The sequence below is a fragment of the Pteropus medius genome, unplaced genomic scaffold (assembly GCF_902729225.1).
Source record: "Pteropus medius unplaced genomic scaffold, Ma_sr-lr_union100, whole genome shotgun sequence".
Classification (NCBI taxonomy): Eukaryota; Metazoa; Chordata; class Mammalia; order Chiroptera; family Pteropodidae; genus Pteropus; species Pteropus medius.
Window position 1 is genome coordinate 5,996,626 of NW_024352786.1, and position 23,876 is coordinate 6,020,501.

Genomic DNA, 23,876 nt, shown 5'->3' on the forward strand with positions numbered 1-23,876 from the left:
TAGGATTTGGGCCCTTGTCCTGGAAATGGCAGGGCTCTAGACTCCTGAATGTCAGGGCAGAGAACTCACAATGTGGCCAACAGCCTGCCAGGATGTGTGGGTTGGGGTCACAGTGATCTTTTCTGGCTGAGGTTTTGAATGCGCTTTTAGCCTACCAGCGAGTCGGAAAGCTTGGCCTCTGAGCATTCTTTTATCATTTTCAAAAGTTTTTTTCCTGCATCATGTTTGGGACCAGGAAGGAATTTCGAACATCCTCTTAACACATGGGAGTCCTCAGTCCAGTACTCCGTGCCTCTGCTTTCTTGGGGGACCTTCCGCTGCCCACCGAGAGCTCCAGCTCCTTGGGGAGAAGGAAGGTCTCAGCAGTCAGGTTCTCTGCTTCTAAATGAAAACCAGCTGTTGCTGTTTGCTGGGGTCTGCATTGCAAATGGCCTCTGCAAGACCCCCAGGGGTTGGGTTGGCCTTCACTGTACTGGCAGCACTTGTCTGGGTGCAGATGCGGGGCGTGTCTCCACGGCTGCATTTTCTCTCCGCAGCCCCAAACTCTCCTCCCAACAGCCCCCGGGGGTCTTTCATCAGATCTTGAAAGTAACTACCAAGTTTTTTTAGGTCAAGAGGATACTTTTTTCCCCTCTCCCCAGTACTCCCTTCTCAGTGATATTTATACTCCTATAATAAAAATGAAAATTTGAAATTAAAAGCAAAGCCATGCAATTGATAAAATGGCATGTTGGAAAAAGTGAAGTGAGCCTCTCAGCACAGCCATCACCCCAGACTTCATTTACATTTAGCAAGATGACGTTCTCTGAAGAGTACTTTGAATGCTTGTGAAGATGTCTTTGTGAAATAAAACTTCTGGCCCTTTAATGTCCATAAGATTCACTGTTAATTACAGCCTCTCGGGCAAAGTGGTTGGCTAGCTCCTTTTGACATCAATTTTAAGGTATATTTCTAGTCTGGGGACTATAAATGGCACTGCGTGGGGGTCAGATGGCACCGGATCTTGGAACTGAGAAACTACAGTATAAAACCAGGTGGTATAAAGTGATTGATTCCCCACTGAGTGCTGTTATATAGCGAGTTTTCTGACTCTTAACTAAAAGTCAGCTTTCAGAAGCTCATTTGAGACTCAACCGCTAATCGACGTAAAGGGTAGAACTAATATGTTAGTCACTGCTTATACAACATACACTAATTATGCTTTCTGGGTTTGCCAGTTATACATTTCACTCATTTGAAATAAGCTTCTGTCTTGAGTCACCTTGATTTTAATCCCTTTAACATTTTAACCTAAGTAACCAATTACATCTACCAAAAATACAAGGTGTGGCTATAATTTTGTGGGACTAATTTTCTTGTAAACAGATATTGATGTTACATAAATAGCAACCTAAAAAATGCTTTGAACGATAGATATGTTTTGCTTTCGACCCATTTGGTTGTGTAAATTCTGTTTTTGAAATCAGTCTCAATATTTCCTAATCACAGTTTTTATTTCTACTGCAGAATGAAATTTAACTCCTGAAATAAAGAAAAATTATCATTGGTACGAATTCTATTCACTGTGTTTTTTAAAATTACCAACTGTAGCTGTTGCAGGAAAAAACCGGTATAAATGGTCTTTGGCATTAAACAGACTTGGGCTCTGGTGCTCATCTCTGCTCTTACCTGTGTAACTTTGGGGGTTATTCTGGCCATATCTGGTAGAATGGGCAAAGTGATGGCCCCTGTCAATCCCACTGGGCTGTTGGAGACCATGTGAGATGATGGCTAGCTCGCGTTGCGCTCATGGCCTAGCATAATAGGCTAATTGTGATCACCTCCCTCCTCTGACCAATTTGGAAGGAAGCCACAGTTCCTTCCCAACCTAGTCTTACAGAGAGCCTGAACCTTTTACACCTGGGGGGAGTGGGCTGAAGATTGGGACCAGGCCCCAGAGTTTTGTAAAAGAGTCTTAGAAGTTAAGCTCTGGGGCCACCTGAGTAAAAAGGCAGGCGCTGGGGCCTCGTACTCCATGCCCACAGCTGGTCCAGAAGGTCTTTCCAAACCTTCCAGGGTGCTGGTCAGGGCTACGCAGGGGGAGAAAGCACACAGATGTCCCAGCGAGCTGGAAGATGTGGCTGTCACTCAAGTAAGTTAAATTTTATGTATGAGTGGAAGGCTGTGGATGATTTAAGACCCCAGAAAAAAAGTAACAGGAGAGAAGCTCCCAAGATTCTTCTACAATAATTAGGGAAGTGGTGGTGGGTGGTATATGAACAGACGAAAAATTAAACTTTTTTATCATAACGTAGTTTGTCAAAGCAGAGCTGAGCCCCTTTGCAGAGTGACAACGCAGGCCTTTGTGATGCAGTATCTGAACATGGGTCTCCAAGACTCAGTGAGACACCTCAGCTCCTTTCCGTAGATGCACTTTCTGGGATAGTCCACCAGAAGCAGGTAGTCATTTCTTAGGCAAGCAGGTATTAGAAAGGAAAACCTCCTGCAATAAACTCTGCCTCCTGCTACCTCCTCATAAAAGCCACTTGACTCCACCAGGTTTAGAAGATGGAACTGGGAAGCCTCCAAAACTACTGAGAGGAAGACATATTTGAACTAAGGTTTCTGCTTGGTGCTATTTGAAAGACTGAACCCTAAAGCCTTATTCCAGAGATGTGTGGAGGTTCTGGCATATTCTTCTGGGAAGGTAGACTTCCAGAGTTTTTAGCCTCAATCTTCAAGTTTAGGGAGGGTGACAGTGTACTTTCTTCCTATAGAAGAAAATAACTGTTAGAGTGTAGAGCGTAATTCAGTGACTCCACTGAGTTCAAATTCTGAGACAATTAGAAATGGAAAAGAGAAAATGACTAGTAATTCCACTGGACCACAAAGACAAACAGTTAAGTTGTGATGGTCTATTTGTAGGTGATGTTCTCATTCTATCTGGCAAATAATATTTTTTCTACCAATATCTCCCATATAATTAATGGAGATAAAAATTTTAAGTAGCTGGTAACATCTCAAGCTATTATAGATTAAGAAAAATACTTAATAAACACATGAGTGTAGATGACCTAAAAAAAAAAACAAAAAATTCCAGACTGCTGCTTTTCTGTAAGTATTTCCTTGATATTTGGTCTAGAGCAGACCGATTAGTCCTGGTTACCAACTGCTTCCATGGGCAGAAGAAACATGCTCATACATTCTATGGCTATAAGCAATACATTTTTTTTTCCCCCCGTTGGGCAAAAAAAGTATGTTTAATCATAACAAAACTATTCAAGGTGAAATTCATTTATTAGTTATTTCCTACATGCTGGGCGTCTCTCTCAGGTACCCCTCGCCATGCCTTTATAGAGGTCAGTGATCTCTGGGTTTAGCCCACAAGGAGATGTGCCCAGAGGGCTTGGTGTGCAGCGCCCCCCCAGTGGTAGACGTGGACGTTGTCCAGCTCTGCGTGACTACAAACCTAGGCTTTTCCCGCTGTGCCGCCTCCTTCCTAACATACAAACCTGTTTCTTAAAAGTCCAAATTATTATTCAGGGAGAAGGATGCTTATATATTATAGCAAATGCAGATGGCGAACAAGCTTCTAGACAGTAAAAACATTTTTCTAGTGTAAAATTACTTAAGCACAGCCCATTGGCGTGTGCTCAGTAAAAATGTACTGACCGAGGGCATCGAGCATTTTTTTTTTATGCCAGTTACTGGGGCCTGCAACACTGCTGGTGATAAACATTAGCATTATTTCTCCAACAAGGGTGACTAAACACCATTTTCACTTGAGTTGTTTTACCATAAGTTTTTAATTCTATATTACCTAACTTATACGAAGTTCTAGTTTAGGTCGATTCATGTGAGGAATGTTTAAATAGCTGCTCTTTTAGCCCTAATGGGACAGTATTACTTACATCCTGCTTGGCAAATGCAAAAACTGAAGACCAGAAAGAGAATGGGATCTGCCCAAGGTCACCCAGCTCACAAGAGGTAGAGTCCCGCCTGTCACCACTGCCTGCTCCTGATCATCACTCCGGTGGCCTCATAGCAACTTAGAAGCAAACAGGACCATATTATAAATGGTTCCTTATCCCTCCTAATGTTGTCAAGAAAGGTGCAGGAATGCTCCCTAAAGTCAAAGTCACAAAAGTTTCCGAGAAAGGAAAAAAAGGTTCTTGCAAAGAGGTAGCAAATAGCAGCAAATATGTTCTTTTGCATTATAACTGCTGTAACACTAGTGAAATTGTCAAAAGTGGAATGCTATTTACATAAGTTAAATTTGTTCATTATAAAGTAAAATATTGGCAAAAAATAAATAGCTACTCTTGATGTATCCTTCTCCTACCCTCTCTCGGAACCACTCCCGGCTACAGAGGGAACATTACCCATGAGAGGTGCAGAGATTTAGAGTAGCTGCTTCCAAAGTGGCATCCACTGAGAGCCAACAAAACCAAAGATCTTAATCTTTCCCCCATGATACATTTTATAAGCATTTAGAATCATATCCTTCTGTTAGTATTAAGATGATTAATTGCAAACTATTGTTTCTATTAAAAAGCAGTTCAAATTTGTGTGTCTGTCTACATGTATCCCTGGAAGTTAGGTTTCAGGACAGCTTTTCATATTCTGTGTATGAAAAGTAACATCCTGAGGCAAATGTAGTAAGTGTAGCTTGTACAACCGCTCTGTCACACGGAATTTGTTTCCCTTGTCCGTTAGAACCATGTATTACTCCCTCACGACTTCTTTCCTTTAAAGGGAAATCCACACAGACCCCTCACGGGCCCTGATTAGAAGTTACCATATTGTCACAGCCTTAGACCAAACTACAGAGGAAAGAACAATTGTGCTTGGGACAGCTGCAGCCATAAACTGTTCTAAGGCTCCTTCCTGCTACACAGGTAGTTGCCAGCAATCCTAGCAACCAAACTAAACTGGGAGAAAACACCCCTCCGTAAGGACCAGCATGCCAGCTGTGACCTCAAGAGAAAGGCTGGCTCCCAGAAAAAAGGCAGGCCCACCCTCCTCCTGGCTTACACTTCAGCCCTGAGCCTGCTGCAGGAAGAAAGCCAGGTCACTCCTAGACCAACAGAAGCGATGGCCAGAGGACAGTCCCTCTACTCACGGACACCCAGGATAGTGTCCCTCAGTCTGTACCTCTAGGGGGCTCTTGATGTACCTTCAGCACCAGAAAGCGGGATTTGGGCACAATGGGCCAGGAAGGAGTGAGGTGACATCAAAGTTATCTGGGAAGCTATTCTGAAAGCAGTTATAGACAACAGGAGGAGGCCGAGTCTGGGGGAAGAACGACCAGCTCAGAGAGGATGCAAATAGCAGCAAATATGTTCTTTTGCATTATAACCCATTTCAACATTGTTTACTCATTTTTTTGTGTCATAAAAATGAGGAGGAACCACAGGAGAGGACTTGAGTGGGCTTTGGACAAGACTCAATTCTCAGCTTTATATCCTTGCTGTTTACTTGGACAGACTTTTATTATTAAATGGTTTCTAAGATTTAGAAAAGCCAATCAATATGTTGCTACCACCTTTCATTTCCCCCCAAAAAGTAACACTTAAATGTCACCTCCTACATAATTTCGTTGGATTTTCTTAGTTAACTCCTGAAAATTGCACGGTGGGAGTTTCAGACAGTTCTAACTACTCGGTTCATGTACATTAAGAAAACTCCGAGATAATTTTCAAATATGAAACCTTTATAACAAGTAGGTCCCCTGAACATAAAATAGACATTTTTCTCTGGCTCAAGTTTAGGACTAAATGAAGAGGAATTGGAGAGGTTCCAGAGGACAGTAATGAAAATGATTAAAGGACTGATGATGAAAGGTTCAAGGAATTGGGATTACTTAGCCTGGAGAAGAAAAATTTGAGGGGTGATTTAATGGCAATCTTCAAGTACAGTATGAGGAGGGTTATTACAAGTATGGTAGCCAGCTGTTCCCCAGCTGTATCAAAGGCTGAAAAAAGATAGAACTAGAATTTCAGCCAGAGTCGTCAGACCAATTTATCGATGGTCCTCAAGCTAGCTCAATGGATAGAAAAACATTGTGGAAGACCATGAAATACTATGCTTTGAATGTAAAATGTATATTTGGCTAATTTAGAAACCAACCTATCTACTGGTACTACAAAAGCTCAAGGGAGAATTCTAGAATTCAAATCACCTGAAACTGGGAAAATGTTGACTTTGAGGAGGTAAGTGGAAGTGAAAACCTTCCTTCGGCACAGGGACACCTGGATTTGAGGAGCCCAGCTTGAGAACCACTGAGCTGGGAAGCGGAAAGCACCGGCACACCTACAGAGATGGCAGCAAGCCAATGGCCAGCCAGAGCCCACGAGGATGCGCAGATGCTCGGATGCTCGAGGTGCTCAACCCCATCTGAACCGCGGTGACGCTTCTTTCCTTCGGCACTGACTTCTGTCTACACCTGGGAAGGAGGTGGTGGTGCCCATGCCATACAAGCACCTTTGACCACATGTCTTAGAGACTGGGGAAGGTACCCCTTGTATGACAGGTGTGTCGGCCTGTTCCCAGAGGAGGCTACACCAGCAGTGTCCCTCGGAAGGGGACAAACCGGCTCTGGCCTGGCATGTGGATTTAGTTCACCATTCCCGACTCGATGACCAGGCACTCCACTCTTTTAAAAAGTGATTTTTTTTTTTAATGTTTTATTACAAAGCGTCTTTTAAAAAATGCTCAGCACGTTAACTCAAACTGGAATGACAAATGTTAGATGACAGTTTGGGGCAAAGGCTGTGCCTTGCTATTTAAAAAAAAAAAAATGGTACATCAATGCTCATTTTAACAACTGGCATAAAATCCCACTAGTTGGCTAATAAAAACAGATACAAATACAGAACATTTAAAGTAATAACAATTCAAGTGCTGGGCTTTTTACAAGGAGGTGAGAAGAAAAGAAATGAAAATTCACTGCAAACTGGTCTACTGAAAGTATCTGTTAAGGTTTACCGTTTTTTTTTTTTAAAAGAGCGATCAGACAAAAAATAAAACGAAACAGTACTGCCGACTGCTACCAACAGAATGGATTTGGCCGTTACATTTATTTAGCGCGACTGAACACCTTAGAGGAGAGGCCACTATTTGTCACAGGCCATTCACAGAGAAGCCCCTTACGGACAAGATGTCACCCCCAAAGTAGGCGGCTTCTTTTCATTTCATTTTTTATTTCAAACTTTTCCAGATCTTTGAATTTTCCTTAAAAGCTCATAGCTAGCAAAATATACAAGAAAATTAAACCTAAAAAGTGTAAATTAAAAAAAAATTCAAGTTTAAAAAAAAAAGAAGCAAACATAAGATTCATCCTTTTGCACTGTTAAATAAAAGCTTTAGGAAAAAGGAAGAGAAAGAAAAATGAAGACAGAGAGGGAACTCTTCCACAAATCCCGCACTGGGACGCCGATGGACATGCTGGCTGCCAGCTCCCGCTGCTCATGACAGGCAAAGGCAGCCAAGTCACTGTCCTTGCCGAAGGTTACAGGTACGGATGCAAGATGCTCTGGGGAGTGCACGGCGGACACAAGGGGAGGAAAGCTGCTCAGCTGACTCAGGGCCTGCAAGCATTCTCATGTGCTTTTTAATTTAAACGAAAAAAAAAACAAAACTTTATGCTTTATTTTGGAACTTGGCTCTTGTGGTAGATGGGGGGGCGGGGTTGGCAGTGATTGTCTTTGTGGATCAGTGTCTCTAGCAGTGACCTCAGGGTGAAGTTGGTGTCAATTCTCCTTTGGGGTCGACTGGGCAGGCCGTGGAGACAGTCTGGGTTTCAACAAGCTTCCATCTCCAGAAGAGGTCCCGGGGCTGCTGCCTTGGCTTTGCACGTTGGGAATGAGCTTCGTTTTCCACCTCAGGAAGGAACACACGAAATGCTGTTAACGTGAATTTGCCACAGGCCTTTGAAAATTTTAACCTCTACTGCATACAGCACATGCCTTAACATGTCTGCATTTAATTAATCCACTTGGTTGATTTGGTGATGGCTAAAAACATATTGCCCCACGGTAGCCCCGAATCCCCAGACCATGTTAGAGAATGAGTATACTTTACTGAAATGTTTACTTTGGTTCCATGTACGTGTATACGTTTGTAAAGGTTATGTGAAATACACTTAATACTTTGGATTGTGGTTAAAAAAAAAAAAAAAGTTTGAAAAACATCAGGAGGAAATGGCCAAACATGAATTGTAACAACAAGCACTGGCTGGATCAGGGAAAGAGCTGTCATCTCAAGTGTTTAGTTTTTTAGTCCACCGTGGAGAGCCACTGTATGGTTTTACACAAAACTGAACTGTGCTCCAATGAGCCCATGCACCGCACACGCCCACAGTAGCCCCGTAACCAAGATGTGCTCTGTTCACCACAGTCAGTCCAAGGTGCACAGGCCTCTCTGATTTTACTTAAGATTTTACAATTCTCAAGATTTCTTCCCTTCATAATAATTAGGATCTCTAATGTCAGCCTTAGAATGTACGCTCGAAAAGTATTTAAGTAATTGTTTGATACTGCTGATGATAATGACTTTCAAAAAAGGAGAATCCCCAAGCCCCAAAAGCTTAAATGAGCTTTTAAAAAGTGATTAAAAATAAAACATAACATTGTAACAGATGAGACAAAGACAAAAGGAAAGCGAAAGCATCCCAAAGTTTGGTTCCTTCCCCCTGGAGAGCATCTGCCTCCCTGGCTTTGAACTTGGGGAGCCCACCTCATTCAGACTCTGCCTGGATCCCTGCCAGTCTCAGATGAATCCCAACCCTTCATGCTCGAGCCATCCTTGCTACTAGCAGAAGTTTCCTTTAAAAATTAGTTCTAATGGTGGACTTTTTACGCTCTTTATATAAGAGAGTGGAAAGAGACCTTAGAGGAGAAATAGAAGGAAGTTTTGAAATCGTTTAATAATGAGAACTAAACTTTGGATGGCAAGGCGCAGTCCACAAAGTGCTGCTCGCAGAAGAAGGAGTGGGATCTGGGGGATGGGACCTGTGAGGAGGAGAGGCTAACGCCCACAAGGTGCACGGGGCTCAGTGAGCCCAGGGATGCGTCAGCTGTCACTGTGATGACTGCACCACCACTGGAGCTGTGTATCTGGGTAGTTACTGAAAAAATAAAAACAAAACGGAAGGAAATCACAGAATGCTGGCAACTGAGGTCGTCAAGGGCAGTTTCGATTCCTACTAGTCTCCTTTTCCCTGTTGAGCAGGAAGACACTGCAGCATCACGGTTTTCTAACCTTAGGCGCAGCACCAACCCTTCACACAGGAGGGTGGGAGTCCCGAAGGACCCTCCCTTTCCAAGGAGAGAGGGGCGGAGCCCGGACAGTGGCGAGGGCGTCTGCACCACACATTCTCAAAGGTTTGCCCCAGAGTGCTCTTCCCGCTGGGGAACAGCCTTGCAGCCTTAGGCCAGGAGCTCACAGCAGCTGGAGGCAAGTGCTATGACTCAGATGAACTGGCCATTGGCAGCCAGAAATGTCTGCTGGCTGAAGGAGCCAAACTGTCCCTCTGTTGGGATCTGTGCCTGCCCTGAGCCTCAGGCCGACTCCGAAGTCATGAGGCACAGATGACCTCCATGGCCCTGCTGTGGGCCCCATTCTCAAGCGGAGCTGGACACCACGTCATCCTCCCCCACCTCGCCTTACCCAGAAGGGCCTTCTCTTCCTTCCTCGAGCTGAGCGCAATGCTAACATAACTGGTAAAACAAACTCGGCTGTGTTTAGAGGGACCATTTACCACGATGATAATACCCACTTCCCTGGAAAGAATCTCGACAGCGCCTCATAAAGCTGTGTCTTCCTACAGGTAGTCTCACATTTCCCCACTGTTATTTCATGATTTCAGTCTCCTCTTACAAATCCTTCTGAAAAGTAGGCTTCAGAAATCCTCTGTACTACTGTCAACCAAAAAGCAGCTCGCCCCCACCCGAGATGCCTTCTTAACAGCAGAACAAATGGTTAAGCAACGTGGCAAAGAAACCGGCTCTCAGGTAAGGCAGTCTGGCCCTGGCGGCTCCCGTGAGTACAGGGTTGTCAGGGCGGAACCAGGTCTTACCTCCAAGTGGGAGAAATGGGAGCCTGACACGGTGGCTTTACAGACCTAAAACTGGTCAAATCAAGAGTCTTTTCAAGAAACCACAGGCATGAGGCTCGGAGACTGGAGACTTCCCACATCTAAGGCTTCACTGGGGGGCTGTGGCGGGGCTGAGCCAGGCTGGGCGAGCCCCAGCGCAGCCCAATCCACCAGTGAAGTTGCTGTAATCAAAGCCGCAATTACTGTGCCCGCTTCAAAGGGAGCCAGTGAGGCCCCGCTGCCTACATGTTAAGGCTCAGGCTCCCTCCGCCAGGAGTCACTGCCGGCCGCCTGGTGGGCCATCTGCAGAGTGGATCTGAGAGAGGCACCATCCATCTGAAACTCACGATGCTCTCGTGGACCAAATTCCAATCTTAACAAAATATCCCACTGACCAAATGGAACCAGAAACCTACAGTTATTAAGAGCCCAAGTGATAAAGGGAAATCTAAAGGTGTGAAGATGGATTCGCTTCTGGGGATAAACAGTACTGACTCTGAGGCATTAGGGCTTTCTAGGCCTTGGTTCAAAAAAAGTGAAAAGCAGGAAGGAGCGGTGATTCTTGCTCCATCAGCTCTAACAGAAGATTCTACCAGAAGCTGAGTGCTTCCCAGCCCATACCCTGGGCGTCCTGCGGCCCAGCCTGGCCCCTTCCCCAGGCTGTCTTCTGGCTAGTTAAGCCAAGCTGGAGCGGGGGAGGGTCAGCATGTGACCGGGGACTCACTGGGTGTGCTCGGCCGGCCAGGCCAAGCTGGGGGCAGCAGAGCTGGTCTATAGGAACAACACATGAGGACAGCCCACCTTTGTGCCATGCAACGTCACTTTCCTTGTTCAGAAATGGTGAGGAACCCAGAAAGGTGTGTTAAAAGGTCCTCCCTTCATCATCCTCTCAAATGCTATTAGCAAGGAGCAGGAAGGAACTTCGAGTGTTTTTAAGTTATGACATGAAATTCGAGGAGAATATGAGCGAGATCGGTGTTGTGAGAGGTGAACAGAGGCAGATTTTAATTGCAAAGATTGCCTTACAGCAGCACGCCCGACGCACCTCCCACCAATTGTCTAAGTTCTCCACCTTGCCACAGGGCAAACTGGCAAAATCCTGTGATTTCAGGGTGTGAACTCTTGCACCACGGTGGAGTAAGAGAGGAAGCGCAGACTTCCAGAGCAGGAAGCAAGCATGCCGAAGCTCGTCCGGCCCCACTGTCTTAGAGCAGACTGAGGCGTGTGGTCGAAAAATGACTGGTCTGAGGTGACCCCCAGAGAGTACCCAGGCCTCCTGATGCCATGCGTGCCACAGCCTTGTTGATTCCAAGGTGGCGCTGTCTGCAGGAAGCTGCGGGGTGGGGGCGAGGGAGAAAAGCAATGTCCTGTCCGCTGAGCACTGATGCGCCAGGCACGGAGACTTGCACAGGGTCAGGTAACCATCACGACAGCCCCACCTACTTTCGCCCATTAACAGACAAGCAAATCAGGGCTGTGGGCCGTTGACACTTTGCCTGAGGTCACCCAACCAGTAGGTGGCAGGGTTAGCTCTGGAGTCCTAAACATATGTTCTCTCCACCACACCTTTTTTCTCATTTTGTCCAAAAGAATAAAGTAGCCTTACTGAATGAAGCTCATGAATAGTTTTAGCAGATTCACCTCACTCGTCTGGACATCAGTTAACCTGGCAGCTTCAATTCTCAAGGACATAGCTGAGGAAAAGAAAGCGAAAAGGCCTTACGCCATCCTAAGTACTATCAGAAAGTTCACACACGGACAGCACATCTCACCCTTTCTTCAAAGAGTATCGTCCACGCACCAATCTCAGGCCCCACTCACTTTTAATTTATGTATCATTTAAATAAGCTTTGTTTGCTTGTTCTCAGATCCACACAGCATCAGAAGGACCATACCACTGTATGGGAGGGGTACGGGCCCACACAGAAAAGGAAGACGCACAAAAAATTATAAAGAGCAGATTTTTAAAAATCCGACACTATTTGGGGTAATTAAATAGTGGCGAACAGCACCAATTTCTTAGCATATACCATAGGCCACATTTATATGCACTGTAGAATAATGGCTGAGGTATTAAGAAATATTAAATTTGCACATACCTGTTGAAGAGTTGCACCCAAAAGAGTTAAAAATTACATGTTTTGATAAAGAGGGAAAACTAGAGTTCTCTGGGAAAACCCCACTGTCCAGAAGAGCTGATTTCCTCGACGGTTTCAGATGGTTCAGTGAGAAAAACCCACTCTATCAAACGATTTATCCAAAATACTTTTGTTTCTATCCACTATTCTTAAGTGCACTGATCTTAATTCAACTGCATGGGCTTTCATGAACAACACTAAATATCATGGCTCAAGAGGGTTTTAACGAGCCTCATACCGCTATATTTTAATGGCGAGTGATCAGTCCAGTTAAGGGCCCAGTTCCCCCCTGTTTGTTTCCCAAAGCAGCTTAAACATAATTCAGGCTCTTGTGACCGTTACATAGGGAACAAGAATCGATGGCAAGGACACTGCAGCACGGCAGAGACTTTAAAAGCTTTCACCACGTGTGTCCTCCCTTCCCAATTTCCTCACTAGCACGCAACTACCTAGATAAAACTGCCCTGCCTGCTAATCCAACAGGCCCAGTCGCCAGATGACTAGGGAGCTACAGGGCACACCTGCTGGATCGCTGCCTAGTGCCCCTCTCATCCCCACTCCTCACACCCCAGGTTAGAGCAGGCATCCCTGACAGCCATCTGTCCAGAGCGACCCTCCCCTCTGGCCACAGCTGATGACCGACTGGGGCAGAAGTCTGACCACCCTGGGCTAACCAGAGTCCCTTCTTTGGAATCTGGAAGAATCACCCTGTCTTTGGGAGACTGATACAGTAATGACACACGCAGGCTTGGGAGTTCTGGACACGTGATTCAAAGAACTGAGGAAGTCAATCTGCAGAAGGGAGAAGGAAGCAATTTTCAGGGACGGATGGATGTAAGAGGCAGGAAAAGCATTTGGACAGCTTTCCAAGGCCATCTCCTAGTACTCTCCTTGGCCCAACGGTCTCTGGCTTCCACAGGACGCTCGTCTTCCCTCCTTCGGCCAGCGTGGGCTGCTTCTGCTCCTCACAGCAGGCAGAAGGTGCCCCTGGGCGAGGCCTCCATTCAAAGGACCACTGCAGGCGGGGGCTCTGGGATGGCGCTGAGCAGAGTGCAGATGTTTTCCCGGAAAATGTCAACTTGGGCCGCATGGAGGCCACACAGCCACCACTGCCAGGGCTGCTGTCATCCCTAGGTCTCCCTTATCTGACAGTCACCCACCTCCAGACTTTAGATTCCCTTCCCAAGGGCCCCCAACAGCTGTGCCTCTCCTGCCTGTTTAGTGACCTTCTGGGCCAAGGGCTTCCTAAGTGCTCGTCACACTTGGTGCCTAAGTATGTGACAGAAAGATGAAGAACGGAAAACAATATCATCTTTTCACTTTTTAACTGTCAAAACTTTAATTTTTACTTTGAGACTTCTAACAAGCCTTAAGATTTTCTAGCTGCTTCCAATTTTATTATTTTGTAAGAGCATGGCTTCGCTTTCTTGACGTGCCAACCCAGAAACAAATATCCAGAGGCATACTGATACTTAATGTGGGTGACTAGAATTATACTTGTGGAACACAATTTACAGCAAAGATTACAAAAAAAAACTGTCAAACTCACCAGGGTGAGCTTCAAAAACTATATAAAATAAACATTTTTCTCAGACCACTGAAAATATTCAGACTGCTCCCTGACTCTACAGGGCAGGTAAATCTCAGGCTTCAGGCAAAGCTCCCGGGGGACCCTTCAGGGTCACAGTCCTGTCACCAGTCCTGAAGGTATCTCCAGTCCCATTCTAGACAGTCTAGAATGTCTGTAGGGAGGCTTCACAGGTGCCCCAAGTTCCCAAACCTTAACCACCTCATCAGGTTCTCAAACACCACCATCAAATGGAAAGCTAGAAACAATTTTTTTAAAGATGTAAATCCTACCACTGCACAATTAACCGTTATATTCTGTACTGTATTAGAAATTACCTTTCTCACATACCTCTTGGCTCCAGGAAAATAAAGGTTAAAGTTTTCATTTGGTAAAAACATTTTCTCAGGCGGTATATAAGACAAAGATTATGCCAGAGCCAAAACCACAGTGTGTGAGTATTTCCGTATCTGAGTGCCTGTGTGTATCTGTGACTGTATATGTATCTCTCTGTGTGTTTAACTAGAGGTTTTTTTTTATTTAAAAAGGTAGCTTGTTTCTACTTTTTAACTAGTTCTTTGACATCATATAATCAAAGGAAATACATTGAAATATCACAAGAATATCTTTTTAATCTATATAATTTTAAGATGGTGGGCTTTTTGTATTTGTTTTGCTAAAATAAATATTAACCAATTTGTGGTGTTATGTTTTTAAATTAGTAAACTCAGAGTGATAATCCTCTAATTATTTGCTTCTTTAATTCCTTATGAATCTTTTGTTCTATTTCTTCAAAAAATGCCGATGGGATTTTGATGGGGATTGCATTAAATCTGTATAATGCTTTAAGTAATAAGGTCATTTTAACTATGTTGATTCTTCCAATCCAAGAACACGGAATATCTTTCCATTTCTTTGTATCGTCTTTGATTTCTTTTAAGAGGTCTTATAGTTTTCATCATATAGATCCTTCACATGTTTCATCAGATTTATTCCTAGGTATTCTTTTTGTTGCAGTTGCAAAAGGAATTATTTTTTCCACTTTTTCTGATACTTCATTATTAGAGTACAGGGACACTATGGATTTTTAAACATTGATTTTGTGTCAAGTCCTCACGAATCTTAAGTCAGGAAGAAAGTTCAGTATTTGATGATAATCTCTGACTTCTGACAAACTCAAGATGTTACATATTCCAAATCAAACATGTACAAAAATACCGGAAACTCACAGCAACTCAATCACCATTCCATCAAACCCAAGAATCCCCTCACGACGGGACAGCTTTAGTGTTACGTACTCCAGCAAGCATTCCTTGACCACACTCTGATGTATATGCTTCCTGTTCTCCTTATTTTTACATAATGCACCTCCTTCATAGCATAAAACATTATTATTTTATAAGTACCCATTCTATGTCTATATCTTCCTTAAACTGGGAGGTCTCCAGAAGGGACAGGGTCCATTCAGCAAGCATCCCAACTGCCTAACGCAGCTCTTGACTTACGGAGTGAATAAACAAATGGTTGGCGTTCATGGTACTGGCCTTCCAGCTGGACCCAGGGGAATGTGTACAGTCTCAACCCTGTGGCCCTGGGCTCCCAGCATTCCCACAAGTGACAAGTTAGTCCAAACAGCTAAGGATGAACTTGGCTTTCCTGAAAGACCCACAGCTCGGAAATCACCTCCACCAACCTGGAGGGGGGAGTTTTTTACGGATCCCATTTCTAATTATCTTGGAAGTTGCTGCAAGGTGTTGAGACTAAGGTTAATGCTAATTTCTTGTTTCAATATGATTTCACCGGAGTGAATCCTCTTATAGTACACAAAAGTAGAACCACACTTTCTAGGGACACAGCTGGTGTCTGAGGAACTGCTTAAGGAGCCAATCTTTATTTTAGGCTGCATGAGGCAATTGCAATGGTATTTCCCACCAAAAAAAAAAAAAAAAGCATTAGATGAAACATATATCTTTTAAGGAGTAGAAACACAACTTTTCAGAGGGCTTTTTGGTTCCCTGAGGAGTCTTTTCCTTATTAGCTGGGGTATTTTCTTTATAGTTCACTGTCCCACACTAGTGATGAGCATTATTTAGTATTTTAGCTGCATACACAGATGTAGGAATTTTCTTTAAGGACACCAAAATAATGTTAAAATTCACTGTGTACGTAAGAGGAAATAAACTCTCTCAAAAAAGTCTCTTCCTGTTAAGAGTCACAATGTCTCCCCCGCCTGGGTGCTGTGTCCCATCAGCTCTACCTTACTGAAGAAAGGAACGAGAAGGACTTAGCTAATAATACTCAGCAACTTCCCGTCACAACTGAAAACCAGCCGTGTGAGATTTCGCACTATTTGCAGGACCGAATCTAATCAAATATTTTATCTGTCTTTGGTTTGTTTCTAAGGCGAAGCCAGCACTAGCATGCATGACTGTAGTCTGCCAAATAAGGAGCCATACGATTGTGTCAGCGGAGGATCAAACCCCATTGGAGGCAGTGCTTCTGAGGCCCTCGCTCTGGGGAGGAGAAAGGCAGGCAGGAGCGATCTATGCAGGAACTGAAAAACAACCACCCCACATACGAGTCATTTTCGAGATCATACAGGTGCTTTAACAGTTAGACAAAACCACTCAGACATAGAGAGGACCAGAAATCAGTAAATATAAAAGAGACCCAAGACTCTTTAATAACACTGGGAGGCAGTGTAGACCACGGAAAGCAAAGCAGGCTTGGAAGTTATACCTGAGGCAGCTGGGGCTTAGAGGACACTGGGTGAGCCCTCTCACACTCAAACTGAAGAACCAGGTCCCCTGGCATTTAATGATCTGCCCCAGTCCATTAGCGGTTTACACGGGCTAATCTGAGGCCAGGGTTCTTAGTCTAAGCAATTTCTACAACATGATGAGCAGTTTCCCTTGTCTTCATTTCTTTGCCACCGCTGACCACACACAGAATGCCCTCCCTATTTTTTAGGGATACCAAAGTGAGTAATAATACCAAGTGTCACCTCCTCAAAAGGGCCCTTCCTGACCGTCCAACCTAAAGCAGACTGTCAAGCCCACTCTCCTTTTTATTTTTACATTTTCCTGTTTATTTTTCATCAACCACCCACACAGCAATGTAAGCACTACGAGAGCAAGGAACTCCTTTGCCTCGTTCAACACTGTATTTCCAAGTCTTACAACACAACCTGGCATTTATTAGGTGTTCAATAAATGTGGAGTAATGATGAAAGAGGTCAACTACTATATATATCAAAGCTTCTGAATTCCTAAAACAAAGAAAGGTGTGCGTGTGTGGTGGTGGGGGGGGGGGAAGGGGAGAGTAGGAATATTATCATTCCTAATTTACTGAAATCTTAATGAATGCAAATCTGAGCTCCTCTCTGCTCAGTAATTCTTATCAAATGCCTGCCAGCACTGCTCTCTGAAATAGAACAGTATAGAAGGGAGTGACTTCAAAGGCTGCGGGATCAATCCGGCAACGAGATGGGACAGTATCACTGGAGACGCCAAGTAAGTGAACCTCTGCCATCTGGAGCACCGCCGGACGGCTGGTGGGAGTCTTTTCTTGAAGATGATGGGGGACACTTTGTTTTGTTTTTCTGGTACAGGTTAGTGAGGACATTTTAACCTTTAGAAAAGAATGAGTGACAAGAAAGCACAATGACAGCTGTGACTTATTTAAAAAAAAATAAAAAAGATGTTTGGGATGCACCCTAGGACAAACATACTCAGCTTAATCTTCTAATCGAAAACACTATGTAATGTTAACGTTAATAAGAACACAAAATCAAATGTTATGTAATGTTAATAAGAACACAAAATCAAACACCGAACTCTGAAGTACAGATACACATTTTTGTATGATTTCTCACAGAAGTAGCATGAAGAATTTCGGGGCGATCGGACGGCAGAGTGAATCGGTGCGTGCCGCACTCCGGAGGGATTCCAGTTAGAGGAAGAGCCCGGAAGGGCTGCTATCCACACCTGCATGCAGGAATCAGGGACAGCAGCCTTCCAAAGACAAAAAAGGAATGCCAAAACCCACAAAAGCCCGCGTATGTGATTGTCGCTAGAATTACTTCTATTACGATGCCGTGAGCTTCTTGGGGCAGGGCCTCTGATGAAGTCACCTCTGTGCTCCTAATAACCAATCCAGGAGGCCCTCTCATACAGGTCCTCGATTAACTGCTGTTGGGTTGGATGTGCGCCTGTGATATTATTGTTTGGGCACCCTGTTCGGACACCTAGAGGAAGGAATGATCCTCTGCTCACTCAGAGAAAAGCCCGCCACTCCGTATGAGTTCAGAAGAGTTTTGATATCATGAAACTACGGTGACAGAATGTTGAAGAACCAGGGGAATCTGAATAAAGATGAGGAAAGTTGCACAGAAAAAGAGGACACTGAGTCAGGTCTCAGGGGGAGTGGACCGAGGAAGGCAGGCCTATGCGACACACAAACAGCTGTAGGTGGTAGGCGTTATCATTCCTGTTTCACAGATGGAGAATATGAAGATTCGAAAGCTGAAGTAGACTGCCCAGGCAAACGGTGGGTTTAAAATGCAGATGTTATTTGGTACCAAGATTTCTGCTGGCTCCTTTGGGAAAGTTTGTTCAAATTTTAGCACCAAAATGCAGTTCTAAAAAAATCAGTTCTAAAGAGTAGGGGTCATCTAGTTAAGAACCAAGTGATCTATAGGCTAATGCTCTCCTCCTTGGACACACTGCAGATCGGTCCCTTCCTCAGGCAGAGAAATCGGGCTTCCTAGCGCAGGGTGCAGGGTACAGCGGCCTCCCCTCTATCTGGGGGGCTAATAATTTTGCTTGGACTGAGCACAGGATTCACAGGGATAGGGAGGAGGTAAGGACAGGTGGAGAGCAAGGATGACTGAGGGCAGAACTCTGAGGAGAGGGTAGAGGTTGAGCTGCACTAAGTGCTTTGCACTTCATCCTGTTCAGATGATGGAAAGCACTGACCGTTCTTAGTCGGGAAGTGACACAATCAACTTGTGTTTTAGTGAATCCCTCTGGGAGCAACATCAAAGATGAACTGACAGAAAGAAAGTCTGGAGGCAGGATAAAGAGCCAAAGGCTGTTATCATAATCCAGATGGTGTTCGCACCTGAGCTGGGCTGTGGCAGTGAGGGCTATGAGAGGAAAGCCAGACAGACCCAGAAGACAGAAGTGACAGGACCTGGATGTGGGTTGTTACAGAGAGTAGAACCCAAGGTGGCTCCTTTGAAAAGAATTGTCACCGGGAGAAGATGCAGACACACTGTGGGTTCAAAGCTTAGCAAAGACCAAATCAATGTACAAAACCAGGTTCCCTGGGCTGGTTGTTATGTGGTCAAAAATTAAAGAATTAGAGCAAAAAGAGATGGAACAAATATTACTTATAAATACTACAGGGAGATCTAGCATTGGTTACCAATAAAGAAAAAACTTGATGGCAGAATACAAATAATGAAATAAGTAGTCCCCATGCCATATTTTTAAACAGAAAAAAATAAAGCACATCTATCTTTCACCCTAGGAACAAATACATTACTTTCAAGTACCTATATATCATCTCAACTGAGAAGTCTCTGAAGAGCAAAAACTGCTGAGCCCTGAGATAGAATGGGCCCTGGGTTTGCTGAGGAAGACGACGTTTTGCTGGTTTGTGGTGTTTGTTTGTTTTTTAAGCAGGCAAATTTGCCACGCATCAGAGTAAGGAATGGTTGAAAAGAGAGTTAGTTAGGGGAAAGGGAACGAAGGAAGATTAAAGGGGCAAAGGAGGAAAAGGGAAGAGATTAAAGCATACTATATTGCAAATACATAGCCGGTATAAAAACCATCAGATTTTTTAAAGCACTAATTTGACTTTGGTGGCATTTCGTCTTTAAAGGAGCAATGCTGAACGGCATCCATGGGAGCAAGGAGAGTCACAAGCAAGTGCCTCTGTTTATAACGAATGTCAGCAGTAGGACCAAAGAGTCATTCTTACCATGTTTCAGATGTAGGCAGCTGTCATTCTTGGACCTGTACCTGCAGAAAATTGTGTCTTTAACAAATTTTTATTGAAGAGGTTTTTGAACATTCCAAATATGTAGTAGCTACAACATTATGTGGACTTGTTTGCTTTACTTTTTATGGTTCTTATACCAGCCATTTTTATTTGTGCAGTACTAGTGGTCTTACTTTTAATGAAAGAAAAAGGGGAAATAAACAGGACCTCACTGACTGACGCCTTGAATTAATGTATAGGAAAGATAAACCCTATCATCATGTTTTATATTTGTAAATAACATAAACCACAGAAAAGATTCTCGAGGGAATATAAGGTAGCGTATTATAGAATCACCATAAATTTTTTTTTTACTGTGAAGAGTTATACAAATAGAAGTGTTAAAGCAAAGAGAACATAGAACAGAAGCAAAAACAAAACAAAACAACCAACCACAGCTAACAATCAGGATTCCAGGTGACAGGGTTGGAATAAAAAGGTTTTAGATGTACCTTCACACAGTCACATTTAAAAGAAAAGTCTCTTAAACATTTTTAAAGAATTTCAGGAGGAAAAGCAGAGTTAAAATATCACAAGTTGTAGTTGCAGAATAAAGCAGTGTGTAGAAAGATGCAAACTACTTTAAAGGCGCTTGTCAGAGAATCAACTGGAAAGTCACAGGGTGCCTACCTGATGTAGATTCCTGTAGCTTCTCTCTCTTCCTCTTCTTTTTCTTACCCTAGAAGAAGATGGGCACATTGTCATGTTATAGACTGTCCTGTGAACACATGGGTGAATGTGATTCAAAAATATGGTCAATAAAGAAAGATAACTCATGCATTCTCAGTCTCTCTCTCTCTCTCTCACTCTCTCTCTCTCTACACACACACACACACACACACACACACACACACACACACACACACCTATTTTAGACACAGTCAGAAAGCAAGAGAAAGAGAAAATAAATTCTTACTTCTTTGTGATCTTTGTCTCTATGGCCTCATATTTAACATCATCAGTACTCAGTTAGGAGTGGGCTCACACGCACACTAGGATAACGACATCCTAGGGCCGTGGCCATAGAACCCCCTTCAAGGAAAGTCCGCTTAAAGAGGCAGACCTGTTGTTTTTAACCACCACACTCAGAACCCACTTCTGCCTGTATTCATGATAAATCTTCATTACCGTGATTTCCACCATAGAATTAAAAGGTAAGGATGTTAACCGAGGACCCTCAGCTCCCATGGTGTAAGTGTAAGTGTAACATAACCAAGGTTGGTGGAAAGAGGGGAAAGGAGGACTTGAGAAAACAACGTAATTTCAAATACTTATTTCTGGCACTTAAGGACCTTGCTTCCTAAAGCAGATATAACATGGATATGCATGCAATTTTAAATACATTTCAAAATCATCATAATCACAAATTTAAAAATTTAGGTCCCATTTATAGTGGTCTAATTTTCCATTTTTCTTCATAATGACTTTCCCCTCAAATAAATAATTGTAATAGGGCAGAGACGCCATACATATTTGATTTACATGAACCAACCTGGATTAGGGTGGTATTTTCAAGTAACTAACAGAACACACATCGTATCCAATCTCTCTATTATATGTCTGCTGTAATAATCACATTAACAAAAAAAAAAAACTAAACTCTATAATAATATTGAACATAGTGAATATATAAAAATAATATTTTTATGCACTGCAAGATAGTTTTCCTTCATGTCACATGACCTGACCACTGAAGCCGGAAAGCCTTGGAAAGCTGACTGAATCTATCCTCACAAACCCTATGGCAACCAGCAGGTACCTGTCTGTGGCCCTGGGAAATGCAATACCCAAAATGACAGTCTCCTTTAAGATTACGAAAGGTGCTCTGGGAGGCGGGGAGCAGACAGAGGGAGAGCATGCTTCTCACAGGGACCCGAAATCTCCCTTTCAAGTGGAATTTCTGTGATTTTCACGAGGGGCTGTGAGGTCCTTTTACATCTGGAACAGTCTTCCTCACTTTCTCCTCCCAGCCCCCACGGGCCCCTAAATACACCTCAAGTGTCATCTCTTCCAGGAACCTTCTCTGTCCCACCCCACATCCATTCCCCTTCTCACCCTACCCTCAGGCAGAGCTCACTGCAGAAACACAACTCTTCATAGGAGCATGTGACAACGGGCTTTGTCCCTCACCCTTCACCACAGGACCATGGCTCATAAGAACACCACCTGAGTCCTCAGGACACCTCTGCCTCCCAGCACACATCTAACAGTGCGGTGTAGGACTGTGGTTGTTGCCTTTGTGAAATAACCTGTACTACATTCCAGGGATAAAGTGTTTCAAGAGAACTTACATTTACGGTAAACAAAAAGAGCTAAGTAGTTTGGATGTATTAATGTTAATTTATACCCCCAAACCCCACAAAATTCATGTGTGATAAACACAAAAATATTTTTCATTAAAATTACATATAATACTGGGGCTATTAAGCATTACAATTAAAAGCTCTGACAATATAAATATTTGGCCTATCTCACCTAAGAAAATATGTACAGTTGTTGATTTATGCAAACTTCAGTTATAAAAGTTACAAAAAATAAAACGATGAAAACAAATTGAGGTTATAAAATTTATGATGCCATAGAACAGGGAATTTAATGGTAAATATATCTCAGTGAGGATTAGCATAGCATTCTGAATAAATACTAAATACTAAGATACAAGGCACATTTCTTGTTTGGACTCTATTCTTGTACTGTTATGTTAGAATACTATCTTTAGCGAAAGTGCTATCACTTGATTGACTTCTGCTTGCCTTAGTAATTAATAGGCTTATTTTGATCATTATAAAAACCGTATGTAACAAAGGTGAGGTTTTAGGGTTTCTTCACTCAAGAAATCCTAAAATCGAGATAAATGAAAAAACTTCCTTTAAAAATTATGCAGAGAGAGGAAAAGCTTTTCGGTAAATTCATGTTAGACTGGGTTTCTTTAAAACTGCTTTCTTCCCATCTTTCCACATGGAGGACAGAGAGAAAGAGGGAGAGAATATGTTTTTTTGATCTCTTTTTAAAAGTGAAAACTCACTCCTTTACGTAAGGATCAGAACCCAAAACTTTGCTCAAAGACATTCAACAAGCAATGCTAATTAAATCTACACAAATTCACAGCACAGCAAAGCCCTTCCATGGGTCAGAGAGGGAAGGTCAGATTTGCCCTTTTAGACAAACCACATCCAAAAGGACAAGGTTAGAAGAGGACACTTTTGAAACCCTTTAGGTAGAAACTGATCTTCCCACTTAAAGGGCATCGCAAAGGCTTTACCCCAGGAAGATGCTAATTACAGTCAAGAGAACAGAGGCAGTTTAGGAGACAAAACTCCTTGACCAAAGCAGTCTTCTTAAGAAGGCACTGGAAGACTGAGCTGGTCAGCTTAGGAGAGAAACTGCGTAGATGGGGAAGCCCCTACATGGCCATGGACAAATTAACTCGACCCTCCCAACCCCTCAATTTTCTCATCTGTAAAATGCAATACTATTATTTATGCTGTGGAATTACTGTGAGGATCATACGATAACACAGAAGGTATTTAAAACAGTTCTTGACAACTGGCATATGGTAGTTATTAAAATAACAACTCAGGAGAGCTGACGAGCTGCTGCTCGTAAGTAACAAACAGTAGGACTCTCACTTCCTCTGTCATAGTTGTACCAATGTTTGAGCTCCAAGTCCTCACCCATAGTGAACCGTTCTCCGGAGCATGTTACAAGAAACAGATGTGCTCCAGAAGTCTGGGGGTCTCACTGTATGGGGCATACGACCTCAGACATGCAGCCCCGCGGGACCGTCTACAGCAATCGCCACATTAAATTACGTATTAACCGAGTCACCTGTGCCTTTTTTACAAGGGTCAGCTTCACTTACGGACTGTTCTAGCTGGCATTTCGAATGACAGTCTCACATGAAAAATAAAAATTATCTTAAGAATTTTGAATTAAGAGTATAAATAATCAAAATTGCTCCCCTCTATATCATTTATAATATACTTTCTCAGAAATAATCTTTGCTATATCGAGACTTCATTAGTAAGATGTTCAAACTAAAGTAGTAACA

General features: G+C 43.3%; 2 protein-coding genes across 6 annotated transcripts in view; one reads left to right on the forward strand and one right to left on the reverse strand.

Annotated features, from left to right (window-relative positions):
* The window catches only part of HADH (hydroxyacyl-CoA dehydrogenase), a 58,738-nt gene extending 41,711 nt beyond the window's left edge, over positions 1-17,027 (forward strand). Inside the window, exons 8-9 of the mRNA XM_039848752.1 lie at positions 1,991-2,131; positions 16,184-17,027. Coding sequence (XP_039704686.1) covers positions 1,991-2,131; positions 16,184-16,338 — 296 coding nt within the window. The 3' untranslated portion in view covers positions 16,339-17,027. The remainder of the gene's footprint in view (positions 1-1,990; positions 2,132-16,183) is intronic.
* Positions 6,643-23,876, reverse strand: part of LEF1 (lymphoid enhancer binding factor 1) — a 103,211-nt gene continuing 85,977 nt past the window's right edge. For 3 of the 5 annotated variants that reach the window (XM_039848858.1, XM_039848860.1, XM_039848859.1), the window contains 3 exons: positions 20,456-20,504; positions 19,766-19,806; positions 6,652-7,860 (listed from right to left, as the gene is read on the reverse strand). In XM_039848858.1, coding sequence (XP_039704792.1) covers positions 19,772-19,806; positions 20,456-20,504 — 84 coding nt within the window. In that variant the 3' untranslated portion in view covers positions 6,652-7,860; positions 19,766-19,771. Of the gene's footprint in view, positions 7,861-19,765; positions 19,807-19,828; positions 20,505-23,876 lie in introns of those variants that run through there. The other 2 variants (XM_039848856.1, XM_039848857.1) reach the window with 2 other exon arrangements.